We start from the raw sequence: 14510 nt of genomic DNA, 5'->3' as shown, positions 1-14510 counted from the left end.
GTCCCTGCACTGGGGACCTTGTGGCACCACATGCTGCTATATCGGGGATGTTGGTGACACCACACGCTGCCACAGCATCCCCAGAGCAGGGTGTCCCTGCATTAGCGACCTTGGTGACACCGCACACCACCACAGCACCCCCAAAGCAAGATGTCCCTGTGTTAGGGACCTTTGTGACACCACACACTGCTGCATTGGGGACCTTGGTGACACCACACACTGCCACAGCACCCCCAAAGCAAGATGTCCCTGTGTCAGGGACCTTTGTGACACCACACACTGCTGCATCGGGGACCTTGGTGACACCACACACTGCCACAGCACCCCCAAAGCAGGATGTCCCTGTGTTAGGGACCTTAGTGACACCGAACACTGCTGCACTGGGGACCCTGGTGACACCACGCACTGCCACAGCATCCCCAAAGCAGGACACTCCCGCATCGGGGACCACAGTGACACCCCACGCTGCCACAGCAATCCCAGAGCAAGATGTCCCCACATCGGGGACCTTGTGACACCCCACGCTGTCATGACAATCCCAGAGCAGGACGTCCCCGCGTTGGGGACCATAGTGACACCCCACACTGCTACAGCAATCCCAAAGCAGGACGTCTCCATATTGGGGACCTTGTGACACCCCACGCTGCCACAGCATCCCCAGAGCAGGACGTCCCCTTGTTGGGGACCTTGTGACACCCCACGCTGCCACAGCAATCCCAGAGCAGGACGTCCCCATATCGGGGACCTTGTGACACCCCACGCTGCCACAGCAATCCCAGAGCAGGACGTCCCCATATCGGGGACCTTGTGACACCCCATGCTGCCACAGCATCCTCAGAGCAGGACGTCCCCATATCGGGGACCCAGACACCCCACGCTGCCACAGCAATCCCAGAGCAGGACGTCCCCATATCGGGGACCTTGTGACACCCCACGCTGCCACAGCATCCCCAGAGCAGGACGTCCCCATATCGGGGACCTTGTGACACCCCACGCTGCCACAGCATCCCCAGAGCAGGACGTCCCCTTGTTGGGGACCTTGTGACACCCCACGCTGCCACAGCAATCCCAGAGCAGGACGTCCCCATATCGGGGACCTTGTGACACCCCACGCTGCCACAGCAATCCCAGAGCAGGACGTCCCCATATCGGGGACCTTGTGACACCCCATGCTGCCACAGCATCCTCAGAGCAGGACGTCCCCATATCGGGGACCTTGTGACACCCCACGCTGCCACAGCATCCCCAGAGCAGGACGTCCCCTTGTTGGGGACCTTGTGACACCCCACGCTGCCACAGCAATCCCAGAGCAGGACGTCCCCATATCGGGGACCTTGTGACACCCCACGCTGCCACAGCAATCCCAGAGCAGGACATCCCCATATTGGGGATCTTGTGACACCCCACGCTGCCACAGCATCCCCAGAGCAGGACGTCCCCATATTGGGGACCTTGTGACACCCCACGCTGCCACAGCATCCCCAGAGCAGGACGTCCCCATATCGGGGACCTTGTGACACCCCACGCTGCCACAGCATCCCCAGAGCAGGACGTCCCCGCATCGGGGACCTCGTGGCTCCATCCCCAAGCGCCGGGAGGAGCCGGGTGCCGTCCCTCCCGCACGTACAGCTGAAAGCACAACCCCAACCCACCCCCCCCAGCCACCAGATCCCCCTTCCAACCTCCTCCGTCCCCACGCACCGGCAGGACCCCTCACCGCCGGTGAAACCTCCGTCCTCGTGCTCCCTTGCCAGCGGGGACACGCAGCCGGGTGACGGGCGGAACGGAGGGGACCAGCCCCTCCCCGGGCAGCCCCAAGCCAAGGCGATGCCACGAGCGGTGCAAGGGAGGAAGAACCGAGCGAAAGCTCGACGCGTTGATGGGCCGCGGCTCCAACCGCCCTGCCGATCCCCGCGCCGCTACAGGGAGGAAAACCAACCCTGGGTGCGGGTTGATAAGGGCGGCGGCGATTCGGGAAACGAGGAGGGAACCACAGCTTGGAGATAAAGGCTTGGCGATTCGGATCCTGCCCCACCGGGTCCCACAGGGAAGCGGCATGCCCCCTTCACCCCGGGGGGGGCCAGGGAGGAGCCCCAAAATAGGAAGGGGACAAAGGTTGGAGCATCTCCAGCCCGCAACAACAAATTACCCGAATTTTGGGCAGCACAGCACCCCAAAAAACCCCACCAAACCCCAGTGCGCAGCCCGAAGCATCCCCCCGAAGAGCTAGGAGGGGAGATGAGACCACCAAAAAGCCACAGGAAGGGTCCCCGTGGGATGTGGCACCCAGCCCCCATCACTCAGGGTGCCTCCAGCCAAAAACAGGGTGATGGTTCAGGTACCACAACCGGGGATGGGAAATCCCCGGCAGCGGCTCCTTCCTCCTCGCCGGCTCAAAGCTCAGTCGGGCAGAACAGAGCAGCTGCCCACGGCGCTCGTTCCTCCGTTAACGAGCCCGCGCGCTGCAAAGCCCGGCTGCCGCTCGCTTGGCGCGATCACCGGCACCAGGGCGAGCGGCAACGTGGGGTTTCTTCTTTCACCTCTTCTCCCATGCCGCCATCCTTCAGGCGTGCCACCCTCCGTCGGCAGCGCTGGCACCGGCTCGGCGCTCTCCGGCACGCAAGCAGGACACACCGCTCCTCGGGAGGGATGCTCCACGCTGGGGACACCCCAAAAAACCACCCTCATCAGGAGAACATCTCTCCCGGTGATCGTTTGACCTCCCGGCAGCAGCCTGGCCTCTGCCTGGCTCCAGAAACCTACCGGCAGCTCCAAACCACCTCCGGCTCACGATTGGCGGCACTTGGCAGATGCCGGGATAATTTTGCTGTGATGAGGCTCTTGGAAGCATCAGAAGAGCCCCAAAACCTCAAGGTTGGTGGCACCGCAAGTGTTTCTGCAGGGTCTTCCCACCCCACAAGACCCTTAGACCGGCGTGCCAGTCTCGGCCCCCGTTTTGGGGCATTTGGGGCCATTTCATCTCGAGTTTTTCAACCGATGGGGGCTTGTATCCAAGTCTGCCCATGAGCAGGGCTGGAGCTGGGTCCACCCAAAGAACCCCAAGATACCAGCTGAGCCCCACCACCTACCCAGATCCACGATGGACACCCGGATGGGGACATTCTCCACCTCCCGACACAGCCCTCACTATTTCTGGGGCACCAACTCCCTCCTTCTTTAAACATCATCTTTAAACACCCGTGTCCATCCCCTGGAGCTAATATTCCACCCGTGGACCATGGTGAAGGAACGGAGAGCTGAAAAGCTTCCCAGATGCAACGTGGTCCTTCCCCACCCACCTCGTGGTGGGCAAATAACAGCGGGACTCACCAAACAGGTCGCCTGCACCAGGAGATAAGGTTTTAAGTCAACTGGTGTTTGGGGAGACGGGGCAAACTCATTCACGGTGTTGAAGAAGAATCACAGCCAGCAACTCCACTGCTGTTACTGCTTCCAGCTGGGGAAAAAGCCACCCACCAGCCAGGGGACAATTAACGAGGCAAATCACCAGCCATGGTGGGATCCGTGGCCACCACCCACCTCGTTTTCCAGTGAGGACACAGGGATGGGGAAGGACAGGAGGGCTGCAAACGCATGGAGGGGTTCAAGTAGGACTCGGGATGGTGGAGGCACCTGGCCACCGTTTGGCATTGAAATGATGGAGAAGTTGAGGCAGGAGAGGGTTAATCCTCCAAAGCAGGCAGGGGACAGACATTGGACTACTGGGGATCTACAGACAACTTGCAGCAGCCACGTCCAATAGATAAGGAATTGGCCAGACAGCTGCGTCCAAAGAGTCATAGTCAACATCTTAATGTCCAAGTGGAAACCAGTAACAAGTGGTGTCCCTCAAGGGTCCGTACTGGGACCAATAGTATTTAATATCTCCATCAACAACACGGACATTGGGATTGAGCGCACCCTCAGCAAGTTTGTGGGCTACACCAAACTGAGTTGATACCTTGAGGGAAGGGATGTCATGCAGAAGGACCGACAGGCCAACGTGACTTCTTGATGAGCCAAGAAGTGGGCCAACGTGAACCTCATGAAGTTCAACGAGGCCAAATGCAAGGTCCTGCACCTGGGTTGGGGTAATCCCCAGCACCACAAACCGGGGGATTGAGAGCAGCCCCATGGAGAAGGACCTGTTAGAGCGGGTTCAGAGGAGGCCACGACGATGATCCAAGAGCTGGAGCACCTCTTCTATGAAGAAAAGCTGATAAGAGTTGGGGTCATCCAGCCTGGAGAAGTGAAGGCTCTGGGGAGACCTTCTCGTGGCCTTTCCATACATAAATGGGGCTTACAACAAAAATGGAGAAAGACTTTTTACCAAGACCTGTAGGACAAGGGGCAACAGTTTTAAACTGGAAGAGGGCAGATTTAGATTGGACATAAGGAAGAAACGTTTTATGATGAGGGTGGTGAGACACTGGACCAGGTTGCCCAGAGAAGGTGTGGATGCTCCATCATTGGAAGTGCTCAAGGTCAGGTTGGACGGGGTTTTGAGCAACCTCATCTGGTGGAAGACGTCCCTGCTCACAGCAAGGGGTTGGAGTGGATGATCTTTGAAGGTTCCTTCCAACCAAACCAATCCTCCCTGCTCAAAGAGCCCTCAGAGGAGAGTTTTTCCCGGAGCCAAGCCAGGGATGGACCCAACGAGGTCTCCCACAGGTGACAAAGATCCCCCACCCCATAGCAGGACATCCCCTGCAAGAGCATCCAGCATGCAGAGGGTTTTCACAATGCCGAGGACATCCCAGTATAGCTCCACACCAGCACTGGGGACCAACCAGTCCTTGCCGGAGCTCCTCGCCCTTCATCACCCACACAGCACGGAGCGGTGAGGCAGAGGACGCCGCCTTCGCCCTGCAAGCGTGCAGCCGCCCTCGGCAGAGCTGGAGGAGCGTTTCCGTTTCGAGAAGAGGGGAATTCAGCGAGGCGCAGGTGGCAACGGTTTCGCTCTGCTCGCCCCAGCCGCAGCTTCACCAGCAAGACCAAAAAACACCCAGGTCACCGCCGCCGTGGCGCAACCCCCATCTGCTCCCTCCCGACGCAGCACCGGTCCCACACCGACACGTGGTAGAGCGCAACCAGCTTGCACGGGGATGGGGAAGGTGTCCCCGTTTGGGGACGCCATCAGTTTGGGGTCCCAACGCCATACCAGGGGGATGAGGGGTCTCCAAACAGCCACCGGCTTGACCCACCGTCGGGTTTTGTGCCTGTCTGCGGTGCTGAAGCCAGGCAGCGGCGTGGGGATGCCGGCCCGGCATTCGCACCCTCATTTCTCCTTCTACCAAATCCACGTGTTTCTCACCGTACCACAGCTCCCGTTTCACTGCGAGATGCTGAGAGTTGGGGAACATCTCCAACACCAAGAGAGCAAACGCCCACCGCAAACCGCCCCGGCGCGATGGTGCGACCACCAGGCAAACCAACCGAATCAACCCGAGCATCACCGGGCACGCACGAAGCACCAGGACGCGTCCCCGTCCCCCAAGAAGCCACACCAATGGCGCCGACCGGGGACTTACCAGCCACGTCGTGCGCTTCCAGGGCGACGTCGGGCTCCTGATGGGAGAGTGACGAGAAGACGTCGGGGTCCTCTTGCAACGGGCGCAGCTCGGCGCCGGAGGGTCCCTTCCCCTCCCTGCTCATCATTGCCAGATCATCCGCGGTGTAGAAAGCATCTTCCTCGAGCTCCGTCTCCGTTTCCACCGACGTCCCAGATAAAGCCGGGTTCTCCAGGGGCTTTTTTGCATCTTGAAGGAAAGCGGCTCTTCGTTCTTCGCCTTGGGGGCACTCAAGGGCAGGAAAAGTCTCTTTGTTTGGCTCCGGTGTCATTAACAGGGCTCTGCCTCCATCTCCTTGGCGCTCTGAGAAATTAGGGACAGCTTTCTCCATCCCTCGCCGATTGTGCTGTGTCACTCGGAAAAAAACACCGCGCCGGCACTCAGGAGGGTTGGCGGCCAGGGACTGCCGGCAAAATCTACAAGAAATAAGAGATAAAAAGAGGAGAAAATGAGAAAAGAGGCTGGATTTTGCTGCGGTGGAGGAGAAACGGTTGTGGCTCTGCCCGTGCCGGGAAACTCAACGGTCTCGGTGCCTCGCCGTGGTCACCAAAGCTCTCGGTGTCCCAGAGCCGGGCAAGACATCGTGTCCCATCGCTCTGCCCTTGCAAAAATTGATGCTGCCGGTAGCCAACACAGTGCCAGGTCCCTGCCGGAGTTGCGGGACCCCAAAAGGTGCCGCGGCTCCCCAGTATAAAGCTTCCCCCCCCACCCCGCTGCGATTTGCTGGGGGAACAGCATCCCCTCCATCCTCTGCCACGCACTCCCCAAAAAACCCCAATCGCTCCCAAATTGATTCTTTATCCCTCAAAAAATTCAAGCCCCACGATGCAGCGCTGGGAAAGGTGCTAGTTTGCACCCCTGGGAGTTTCGCACCGCTGCCGGCTGTCCCAAAATCGGGGTGGCTGCCCCCCAGAACCGGGGTGCGGGGGGGATTTTGGGGATGCCGTGCTGCCTCCTTCTCCCGTACGAATTCAGGCGGACGGGACTAAGTGGTATCTTCGTGCTGGGGGACCCTTGAAAGGTTTGGGGACCCCTCGAAGGGCTTGGGGACAACCAGGTATTGGCCACCCAAGTGCGGAACCCCCTCAAAAATAAACCGTCACCCCAAAACGTCTTCCACCGCCCGACGCTGCTGCAGGTTAAAGGGTGAAAAATCAAATCTTTGGGAGAAATAAAGGAGAGTGCTCAGGATCCTGATCTCTGCAGGGCAGAGATGGGGGGTCAAATCCTGACCCGGGCGGGTGGAGAAGGGAAAAATAGGAGGAAAGAGGCGCTAAAAAGCCGGGCTTATCAGCTCCACCGGAGGATAAAGGCACAGGAGGAGAGCGAAGGAGCTAAATTTACCCCGGCAAGGAAGGAGAAGGCAGAGAAGAGACTATAAATACCTTCAAGGTAAAGAACGCAAATGAAGAGGGAATTATTCGAGCTGGCGCAAGATGTTTCCCCGCCCCAGGGCCGAGGGAGGAGAGCGATGGAGCAAACCCCAACGCCTGGCGGCCACCCCAAAACGCCACCCTGAAATCTCTCCCGCCCCGAAGCAGCCAGTGCCGGTCGCTTCCCCAGGGAACGATGCCTGGAGCCGACGTGGGTTAGTTTCCCAATAAGAAGTGAAAATAGAAATTCAATTAAATAAATTAAAAACGTTGGCTCCGTGTGCCGGCGTCTTTCTTCCGTGAGGATCGGTTGCTCCAGCTGGCTTCGGTTTGTACAGATATTCCACCAGCGTTGCCCTGACACGGCACCCGATACCCGTGCCGGTGGGATGCTCTTACCCCAAAGAGCGGTGCCGCATTGACGCTTCGCCCAAGTCTATGAAGGGTTTTTGGGGAGCAAACCCCAAATTTGTGGATGTTTAGGGGTTTGCCGCGGTGTCGGCTCGGTGCTGGTGGGCTGGGATGAGGGATGCTCCACCGGGACAAAGCCGCCCGCTCTCCCCACACCAGTTTGTCGGGGGAAGCAGCAGATCGTGGCATCATCTTTAACCACCGTCCGGCTTAAATCCGGTCGGACACGCGCGGCATTCCCTTTTTACCGCATCTCCCATCGTGCCATGGCGGCTCATCCGTTGTGCCAGCAAGGAGCGTCAGAGAAGCCTCCACATCGCGCAGTGCCGGCAAGATTGGAGCCCAGCAGCCGGCACGGTGCCGGCGTTTCTCCCAGTGTTTCCCGGCGTGCTGTCAAACGGCGAGAAGCTGCCCCAAAATGTGTTGTCCCGCTGCAAGGAAATAAAAAGGCACGGCAACGTGCCGGGTGCATGGTGGCAATGTGCCGGCAAAGCTGGCAGGGGACAGGCAGGGGACAGGCAGGGGACAGGCAGGGGACAGGCAGGGGACAGGCAGGGGACAGGCAGCAGCACCTGGGATGCCAGGGGGAAAAGCCATCGCAGAGTTTTGCCTTTTTATTTGCAGCCACATCTCAGCCCGGCCGGAGACCTCAGCACATTCCCAAGCCGGGAGGATCCATCCAGGTGAGAATGGGTGAAAAAACCCACAAAACGGGTTTCTTTTAAAAAATTGCAGGTTTTTTGGGATGCGGGTTTGAGCCAAGCCAACTCCAGGACAGAATCTGGCATCCCTCAGGGACCGCCGGCTCCTTTCCCCAGCGATAAATCGCAGCATCCCTTCGGCACCGCGCTCGCCAGCTCCGTCCAAATCTTTCCTCACCAAAACGCGTCCCACCGCAGCCGTGCCGAAACCCCCGCGCCGGGAACGACGCCAAATCCCCCACCCGCACCCCAACACCGGGCTCAGCATCACCCACCGGCACCTCGACCCACCAAAACCCCAAACCCAACCAAACACGATCTGGCGCAGACTGGGGGGGGACACATCGTTGCTGCATCCCCCACCTTGCTCACCAAAAAAAACCAAATTTTTCAAAAGTTTTCCCTTTTATCCTTCCCAAAACATGCATCCATCCATCTGCCGTGCCGGCGGCGCTCCCTAAAAACCCACCATCCTCCCCAAAAACCCTCTTGGGTGTTTTCAAGCTCTCCAAAAAAGAGAGATTTTTTTTTTTCCCCCTCCCAGCTCGCTCCACACCAGCACCCTAAAAGACCCCAGCGCTTACCGTAAAGTTTAAAAAGCCTTTTCCCGAGCTCCGCTCGCTTCCCAAGCTCGCTTCCCAAGCTCCGCTCGCTTCCCAAGCTCGCTTCCCAAGCTCTGCTCGCTTCAAGGGTGGGAGCCGGACTGCGGAAACCCTTCCCCCAGCCCATCGCCCCAGAGCCATGCAAAGGCGGAGCAGAATTGGGACAATTTAAATGCTAAACCGGTTAAGTGGGGACAATCGCTGCCTTCCCTGGAAGTCAAGAGGAAGGGGCCTTTCCCCAGGCCAAACGGCTCCCGGCACAGTTTCTGCAGTGGGTTACCCTGCACGCTTGCTGCACGCTTCGGTCAGGAAAGGCTTCGTGGGTTTCCCTCCCCCCACCCCCGCCGTGGGTTTTGGGTTTTTTTATTTTTATTTTTTTTACTTTGCTGGGAGAGCAGAGCCACGACGCAGGAGAACGGTGCCGGTTTTTCCCCCTTCGTATCAGATCGTGACCAAGCGTGCAGGGTCCGGCGCGCTCATGGCACGCTCGAGCCGGGCAGGCTACGGCCGCGTGTTTTTTCCCCCCCGATTTTTTTTTTCCTCCCTGGGAGAAACCTGTGGCAGAGCGGAGCCGTGCCGCAAAACAGCACTGGTTTTTTTTCCCCCCTTCGTACTGGATCATGACCAAGCGTGCAGGGTCCGGCGCGCTCACGGCACGCTTGAGCCGGGCAGGCTACGGCCGCGTGTTTTTTCCCTGCATGGTTTTTTTATTCCCCCCCTCCCCGGAGGGACACGCGGCACAGCGGAGACACGGCGCAAGAAGACGGCACTGGTTTATCCTCTTCCATGCCGGGTCATTGCCAAGCGCGCAGGGTCTGGCGCGCTTGAGCCAGGCAAGGCAACGGCCACGTGTTTTTTCCTCGCGTGGTTTTCTTGCTCCCTGGGAGAGTCGTGCCGCAAAGCGGAGCCACGGCGCAGGAGAACGGCCGCCAGATTTTCCCCCTCCATGCTGGGTCACGGCCAAGCGCGTCGGGTCCGGCACGCTTGAGTCAGGCGGGCTCCAGCCACGTACATATTTTTCCCCCACGTGTTTTGGGGGATTTTTTTCCCTCCTGTGGCAGAGCGGATCCACAACGCAGGAGGACGGCACCGTTTTTCCCAGGTGCCAGGTCACGGCCAAGCGCGCACGGTCCCGCACGCTCCTGGCGTGCTTGAGCCGGGCAGGCTCTAGCCACACGGTTTTTTTCCCCTCACGTGTTTGTTTTTTGTTTTTTTTTTCCCCTTGCTGGCAGAACAGAATCACAACGCAGGAGGACAATGCTGTTTTTTCCTCCTCTGTGCCAGGTCACAGCCAAGTGCACAAGGTCCCGCGCGCTCCCAGCGTGCTTGAGCCGGGCAGGCTCCGGCCGCGTGGTTTTTTTCCCCCCACGTGTTTGGTTTTTTTCCTTGCTGGCAGAGCAGAGTCGCGATGTAGGAGGACAGCACTGGCTTCTCCTCCTCCATGCCAGGTCACGGCCAAGCTTGCAGGGACTGGCACGCTCCCAGCACGCTTGAACTGGGCAGACTCTAGCCGCGTGTTTTTTCCCCTGTGTGGTTTCTTCTTCCTCGCGTGGCAGAGCGGAGCCGCGACACAGGACGGCGGCACCGGTTTCCCTCGCTCCATCCCGGGCCACAACCAAGCGCGCAGGGTCCAGCACGCTCGCACCGACGCCGATTACACGCAAAACACATCGCACCCACAAAGAAAACTCCGAAGGGGAGCAAGCGCTCTGGATTTCGACGCGGGAGGAATTCGGGGAGGATCCGGAAAGCTCCCAGGACTCGAGCCGAGATCCCGGATGATCTCCTTCTGCGGGGAAGCTTCAAGCGATCGGCGACGTTCCTCCCCGGCGTTAACGAGCTCGTTTAGCAGAAAAGTGGCTTTTTTTTTTTTCCACCATCCCGGAGCCATAATGAGCAAAGGACGCGTGCCCCAGGGAGCTCTTCCATTTCTGCTCCGACGGTCGTGGCTACAAGCCGGCAAATCCTGTGCCGAGGGGTTTTGTTGGGATGCGGGGCTTTGCCGGTGCTGGGATCCTCGGGGAATTCGGCTGCAGGGTCGCCGGTGCTGCCAGAGGGAGATTTCGCGGTGTCGAGCGGAGACGCTTTGTGCGCCAGCTCCTCTTAAACGACGTGCCAGGAAGGGAAATCCAGCGTCGAGCCATGCCGGGATGAGCCAAAAGCTGCTCCAAGTGGCATCAAGCTGTGCCAGGACGAGCCGAAAGCTGCTCCGAGCGATGGCAGCACCACTCTCGCCTTCGTGCCGTACGGCGGTGGTGCCGGCTGGGCTCCGACCGGCTCCCCACCATCGAGCTGCTTGGGAAGAGGAAACATTCCCGGCACCGTGGCACCGCGCCAAAACCTGCCACCGAACCCACCGGCGCTGCCAATCCCCAGCACGGGGTGAAACGCCGTGGCACCGCCGCCTTCACAGCCCCCCGCCGGCCCCGACACCGCTCCGGCCGGTGGAAGCGGGAGATGAAAAGCTCCCGCTGAAGATTACGAGGTCGCCCATCGCCGGATGCTCGTTTAACCCCGGTTAACGAGCTCGGCAGAGGTCGGCCTCCGTCCACCGGCGCAAGAACGGTACCGGCGATCGCGGTGGAGGTGAACCGGCGCGGGAAGGGCTGAGGGGAAGCGTTAGTGCGGGTCTGGATCCGTCCTCTCCCCACGTTCGCAGTCGCTGGATGCCGAATCCGGCGCCACTCGGTACCGGTGTCCCGGTGTTGCTGCCCGGCACCTGCCTGTACCTACCCCCCTGCCTGTCGCGGACGCCTGCGTCCCCTCCTCGGCACAGACCCCCCCCCTCCCCACGCCCACCCGGCCGCCTGGGTCCCCCCCCATCACCACAGCCCCCCCTAGGCCGCCTGGGTCCTCGCCCCCCACCCCGGACGCCTGGGTCCCCTCCTCGGCACAGTCGTCCCCCTCCCCGCCTCCTCCATGCCCACCCGGACGCCTGGGTCCCCCCATCACCCCCCATCACCCCTCCCCCCATGCCCGCCCTCCCCGGGCCGCCTGGGTCCTCGCCCCCCTCCTCCGACGCCTGGGTCCCTTCCCGGTTACCTCAGGCCCCGGGTCCCCCGGACGCCCGGGTTCCCCCACCCCACGTTTCAGCACCCCGGACGGGGCCGGTATTGGGGGGGGCGCGGGGAGGGGAGGGTCAGCGTCGCCTCCCCGACCCAGCCGCGGGTCCCCGGTAGCGGCTCCGCTTTGTCTCCCGCCGGGCCAGGCCCCCCCCCCGCCCCGGGCACTCACCCTGCCGGCCCCCCGGGGCCGGGCCCGCCGGGCTGCTCCTCCTCAGCGGCGTCGCTGCTGCAACCGCCGCCCCCGCCGCCTCCTGCCCGGCTCCGGCCTCCACAGCAGCCGCCGCGCCGGGGACATGGTCCCTTTAAATCCCCCCCCGGGGGCCCGGCCGGTCCCGCCGCTGCCGCCGCCGCCGCCGCCGCCGCCGCCGCCTCCTGCGCCGCTCCGGCCGCTCCCCCGCCCCCCTCCCGGCGGCGGGGCCTGACTACGTCACGCCGCGCGCGACCAGGCCGCCGCCGACATCTTGGGGGCGGCGAACGGGGTCCCAGCGCCGCCTCCGCCGCTGCTGCCGCCGTCGCCGCCGCCATGTTGGGCCGCGCCGGCCCCGCCGCGCACGCCCGCCCCGCCGGAGCGGCCGCTGCGCGTCGCCGCCGCCGCCCTCCGCCCTCCCCGACCCGCGCGGCGCGCTGCTGATGACGTCGGCAGCTCGGCGTCGCCGCCATCTTGGGAGTGGCGGGGGAGGAGGGAAGGGGAGAGGCGGCGCGGCGACCTTCCAGGAGGGAGGGGGAGGGGGGGAGAGAGGGCGGCGCGGGGTTGTACGTCATCGATGAGCGACGGCGGCGCCGCCCGGCCATCTTGGGGGGGCGGAGGGGGAAGGTCTGCCTGGTGTGGGAAGGGGTGGCCCTGAGGGGACCCCAGGGGGGTCCTGTCAACCCCGAGGGGACGCCATGGCCCTGTCCCAAGGGGTCCCCGTGGCCCTGCCGTCCCCAAAGGGTCCCCATGGCCCTGCTGTCCCCAAAGTGTCCCCATGGCCCTGTCCCAAAGGGTCCCCATGGACCTCTTGTCCCCAAAGTGTCCCCATGGCCTTGTCCCCAGGGGTTCCCATGGCCCTGCTGTCCCCAAAGTGTCCCCATGGCCCTGTCCCAAAGGGTCCCCATGGCCCTGCTGTCCCCAAAGTGTCCCCATGGCCCTGTCCCAAAGGGTCCCCATGGACCTCTTGTCCCCAAAGTGTCCCCATGGCCCTGTCCCAAAGGGTCCCCATGGCCCTGCTGTCCCCAAAGTGTCCCCATGGCCCTGTCCCCAGGGGTTCCCATGGACCTGCTGTCCCCAAAGTGTCCCCATGGCCCTGTCCCAAAGGGTCCCCGTGGACCTCTTGTCCCCAAAGTGTCCCCATGGCCCTGTCCCAAAGGGTCCCCGTGGACCTCTTGTCCCCAAAGTGTCCCCATGGCCCTGTCCCAAAGGGTCCCCATGGCCCTGCTGTCCCCAGAGTGTCCCCATGGCCCTGTCCCAAAGGGTCCCCATGGCCCTGCTGTCCCCAGAGTGTCCCCATGGCCCTGTCCCAAAGGGTCCCCATGGACCTGCTGTCCCCAAAGTGTCCCCATGGCCCTGTCCCAAAGAGTCCCCATGGACCTCTTGTCCCCAAAGTGTCCCCATGGCCCTGTCCCAAAGGGTCCCCATGGCCCTGCTGTCCCCAAAGTGTCCCCATGGCCCTGTCCCAAAGGGTCCCCGTGGACCTCTTGTCCCCAAAGTGTCCCCATGGCCCTGTCCCAAAGGGTCCCCATGGCCCTGCTGTCCCCAGAGTGTCCCCATGGCCCTGTCCCAAAGGGTCCCCATGGCCCTGCTGTCCCCAGAGTGTCCCCATGGCCCTGTCCCAAAGGGTCCCCATGGACCTGCTGTCCCCAAAGTGTCCCCATGGCCCTGTCCCAAAGAGTCCCCATGGACCTCTTGTCCCCAAAATGTCCCCATGGCCCTGTCCCAAAGGGTCCCCATGGCCCTGCTGTCCCCAAAGTGTCCCCATGGCCCTGTCCCAAAGGGTCCCCATGGCCCTGCTGTCCCCAAAGTGTCCCCATGGCCCTGTCCCCAGGGGTTCCCATGGCCCTGCTGTCCCCAAAGTGTCCCCATGGCCCTGCCCTGAGGGGTCCCCCATGGATCTGCCATCCCCGAGGGGACGCCATGGCCCTGCCTTGAGGGGTCTCCATGGCCCTGTTGTCCCCAAAGTGTCCCCATGGCCCTATCCCAAAGTGTCCCCATGGCCCTCGTGTTCCCAGAGTGTCCCCATGGCCCTGTCCAGGGGTCCCCATGGCCCTGACACCTCTGTCACTTCCCCAGGTCTCTGTGGGTCTGCTCCAGGTTCTGCCATCCCTGAGGGGACCTCGTGGCCCTGTCCCAAAGGGTCCCCACGGCCCTGTCATCCCCATCCCTGGCCCAAAGCGTCTCCATGACCATGTCCCCAGGGGTTCCCATGGCCTTGTCATCTCTGTCACTGCCTGAGGTCCCCTTGACTGTGTCCCCAGGGATCCCCATGGCCCTGCCATGTTTGTCACTTCCCCAGGTGCCCATGGCCCCGCTCCAGGTCCCCATGGCCCTGCCATCCCCGTCACTGCCCCAAAGGGTCCCATGACCGTGTCCTCAAAATGTCCCCATGGCCCTGCCATGCCCATGGCTGGCCCAAAGTGTCTCCATGACCATGTCCCCAGGGGTCCCCATGGCCCTGCCATCCCTGTCACTGCCCCAGGTCCTGGCATACCCCAGGCAAGCGTAGGGTGCTGGGGACAGGATGGGATTGGGGACAGAGCCCCGAGCGGTGGCAGGACACAACCAAGCACCTTGTGACGGTGACACCAACGTCGT

The 14510-nt window shown here is 62.0% G+C and overlaps 1 protein-coding gene across 5 annotated transcripts in view; it reads right to left on the bottom strand.

The window, feature by feature from the left end:
• WIZ (WIZ zinc finger) overlaps positions 1 to 12254 on the bottom strand; it is a 59404-nt gene extending 47150 nt beyond the window's left edge. For all 5 annotated transcript variants that reach the window (XM_072848345.1, XM_072848343.1, XM_072848346.1 and 2 more), the window contains exons 1-2: positions 11892 to 12254; positions 5532 to 5986 (exon numbers count right to left, since the gene is read on the bottom strand). In XM_072848345.1, the coding sequence (XP_072704446.1) occupies positions 5532 to 5986; positions 11892 to 12247 (811 nt within the window). In that variant the 5' untranslated portion in view covers positions 12248 to 12254. The remainder of the gene's footprint in view (positions 1 to 5531; positions 5987 to 11891) is intronic.
• Positions 12255 to 14510: the final 2256 nt, after the last annotated feature.

The sequence above is a fragment of the Ciconia boyciana genome, chromosome 31 (assembly GCF_034638445.1).
Source record: "Ciconia boyciana chromosome 31, ASM3463844v1, whole genome shotgun sequence".
NCBI classification, from domain to species: Eukaryota; Metazoa; Chordata; class Aves; order Ciconiiformes; family Ciconiidae; genus Ciconia; species Ciconia boyciana.
This window is presented reverse-complemented; position numbering and strand designations above follow the sequence as displayed.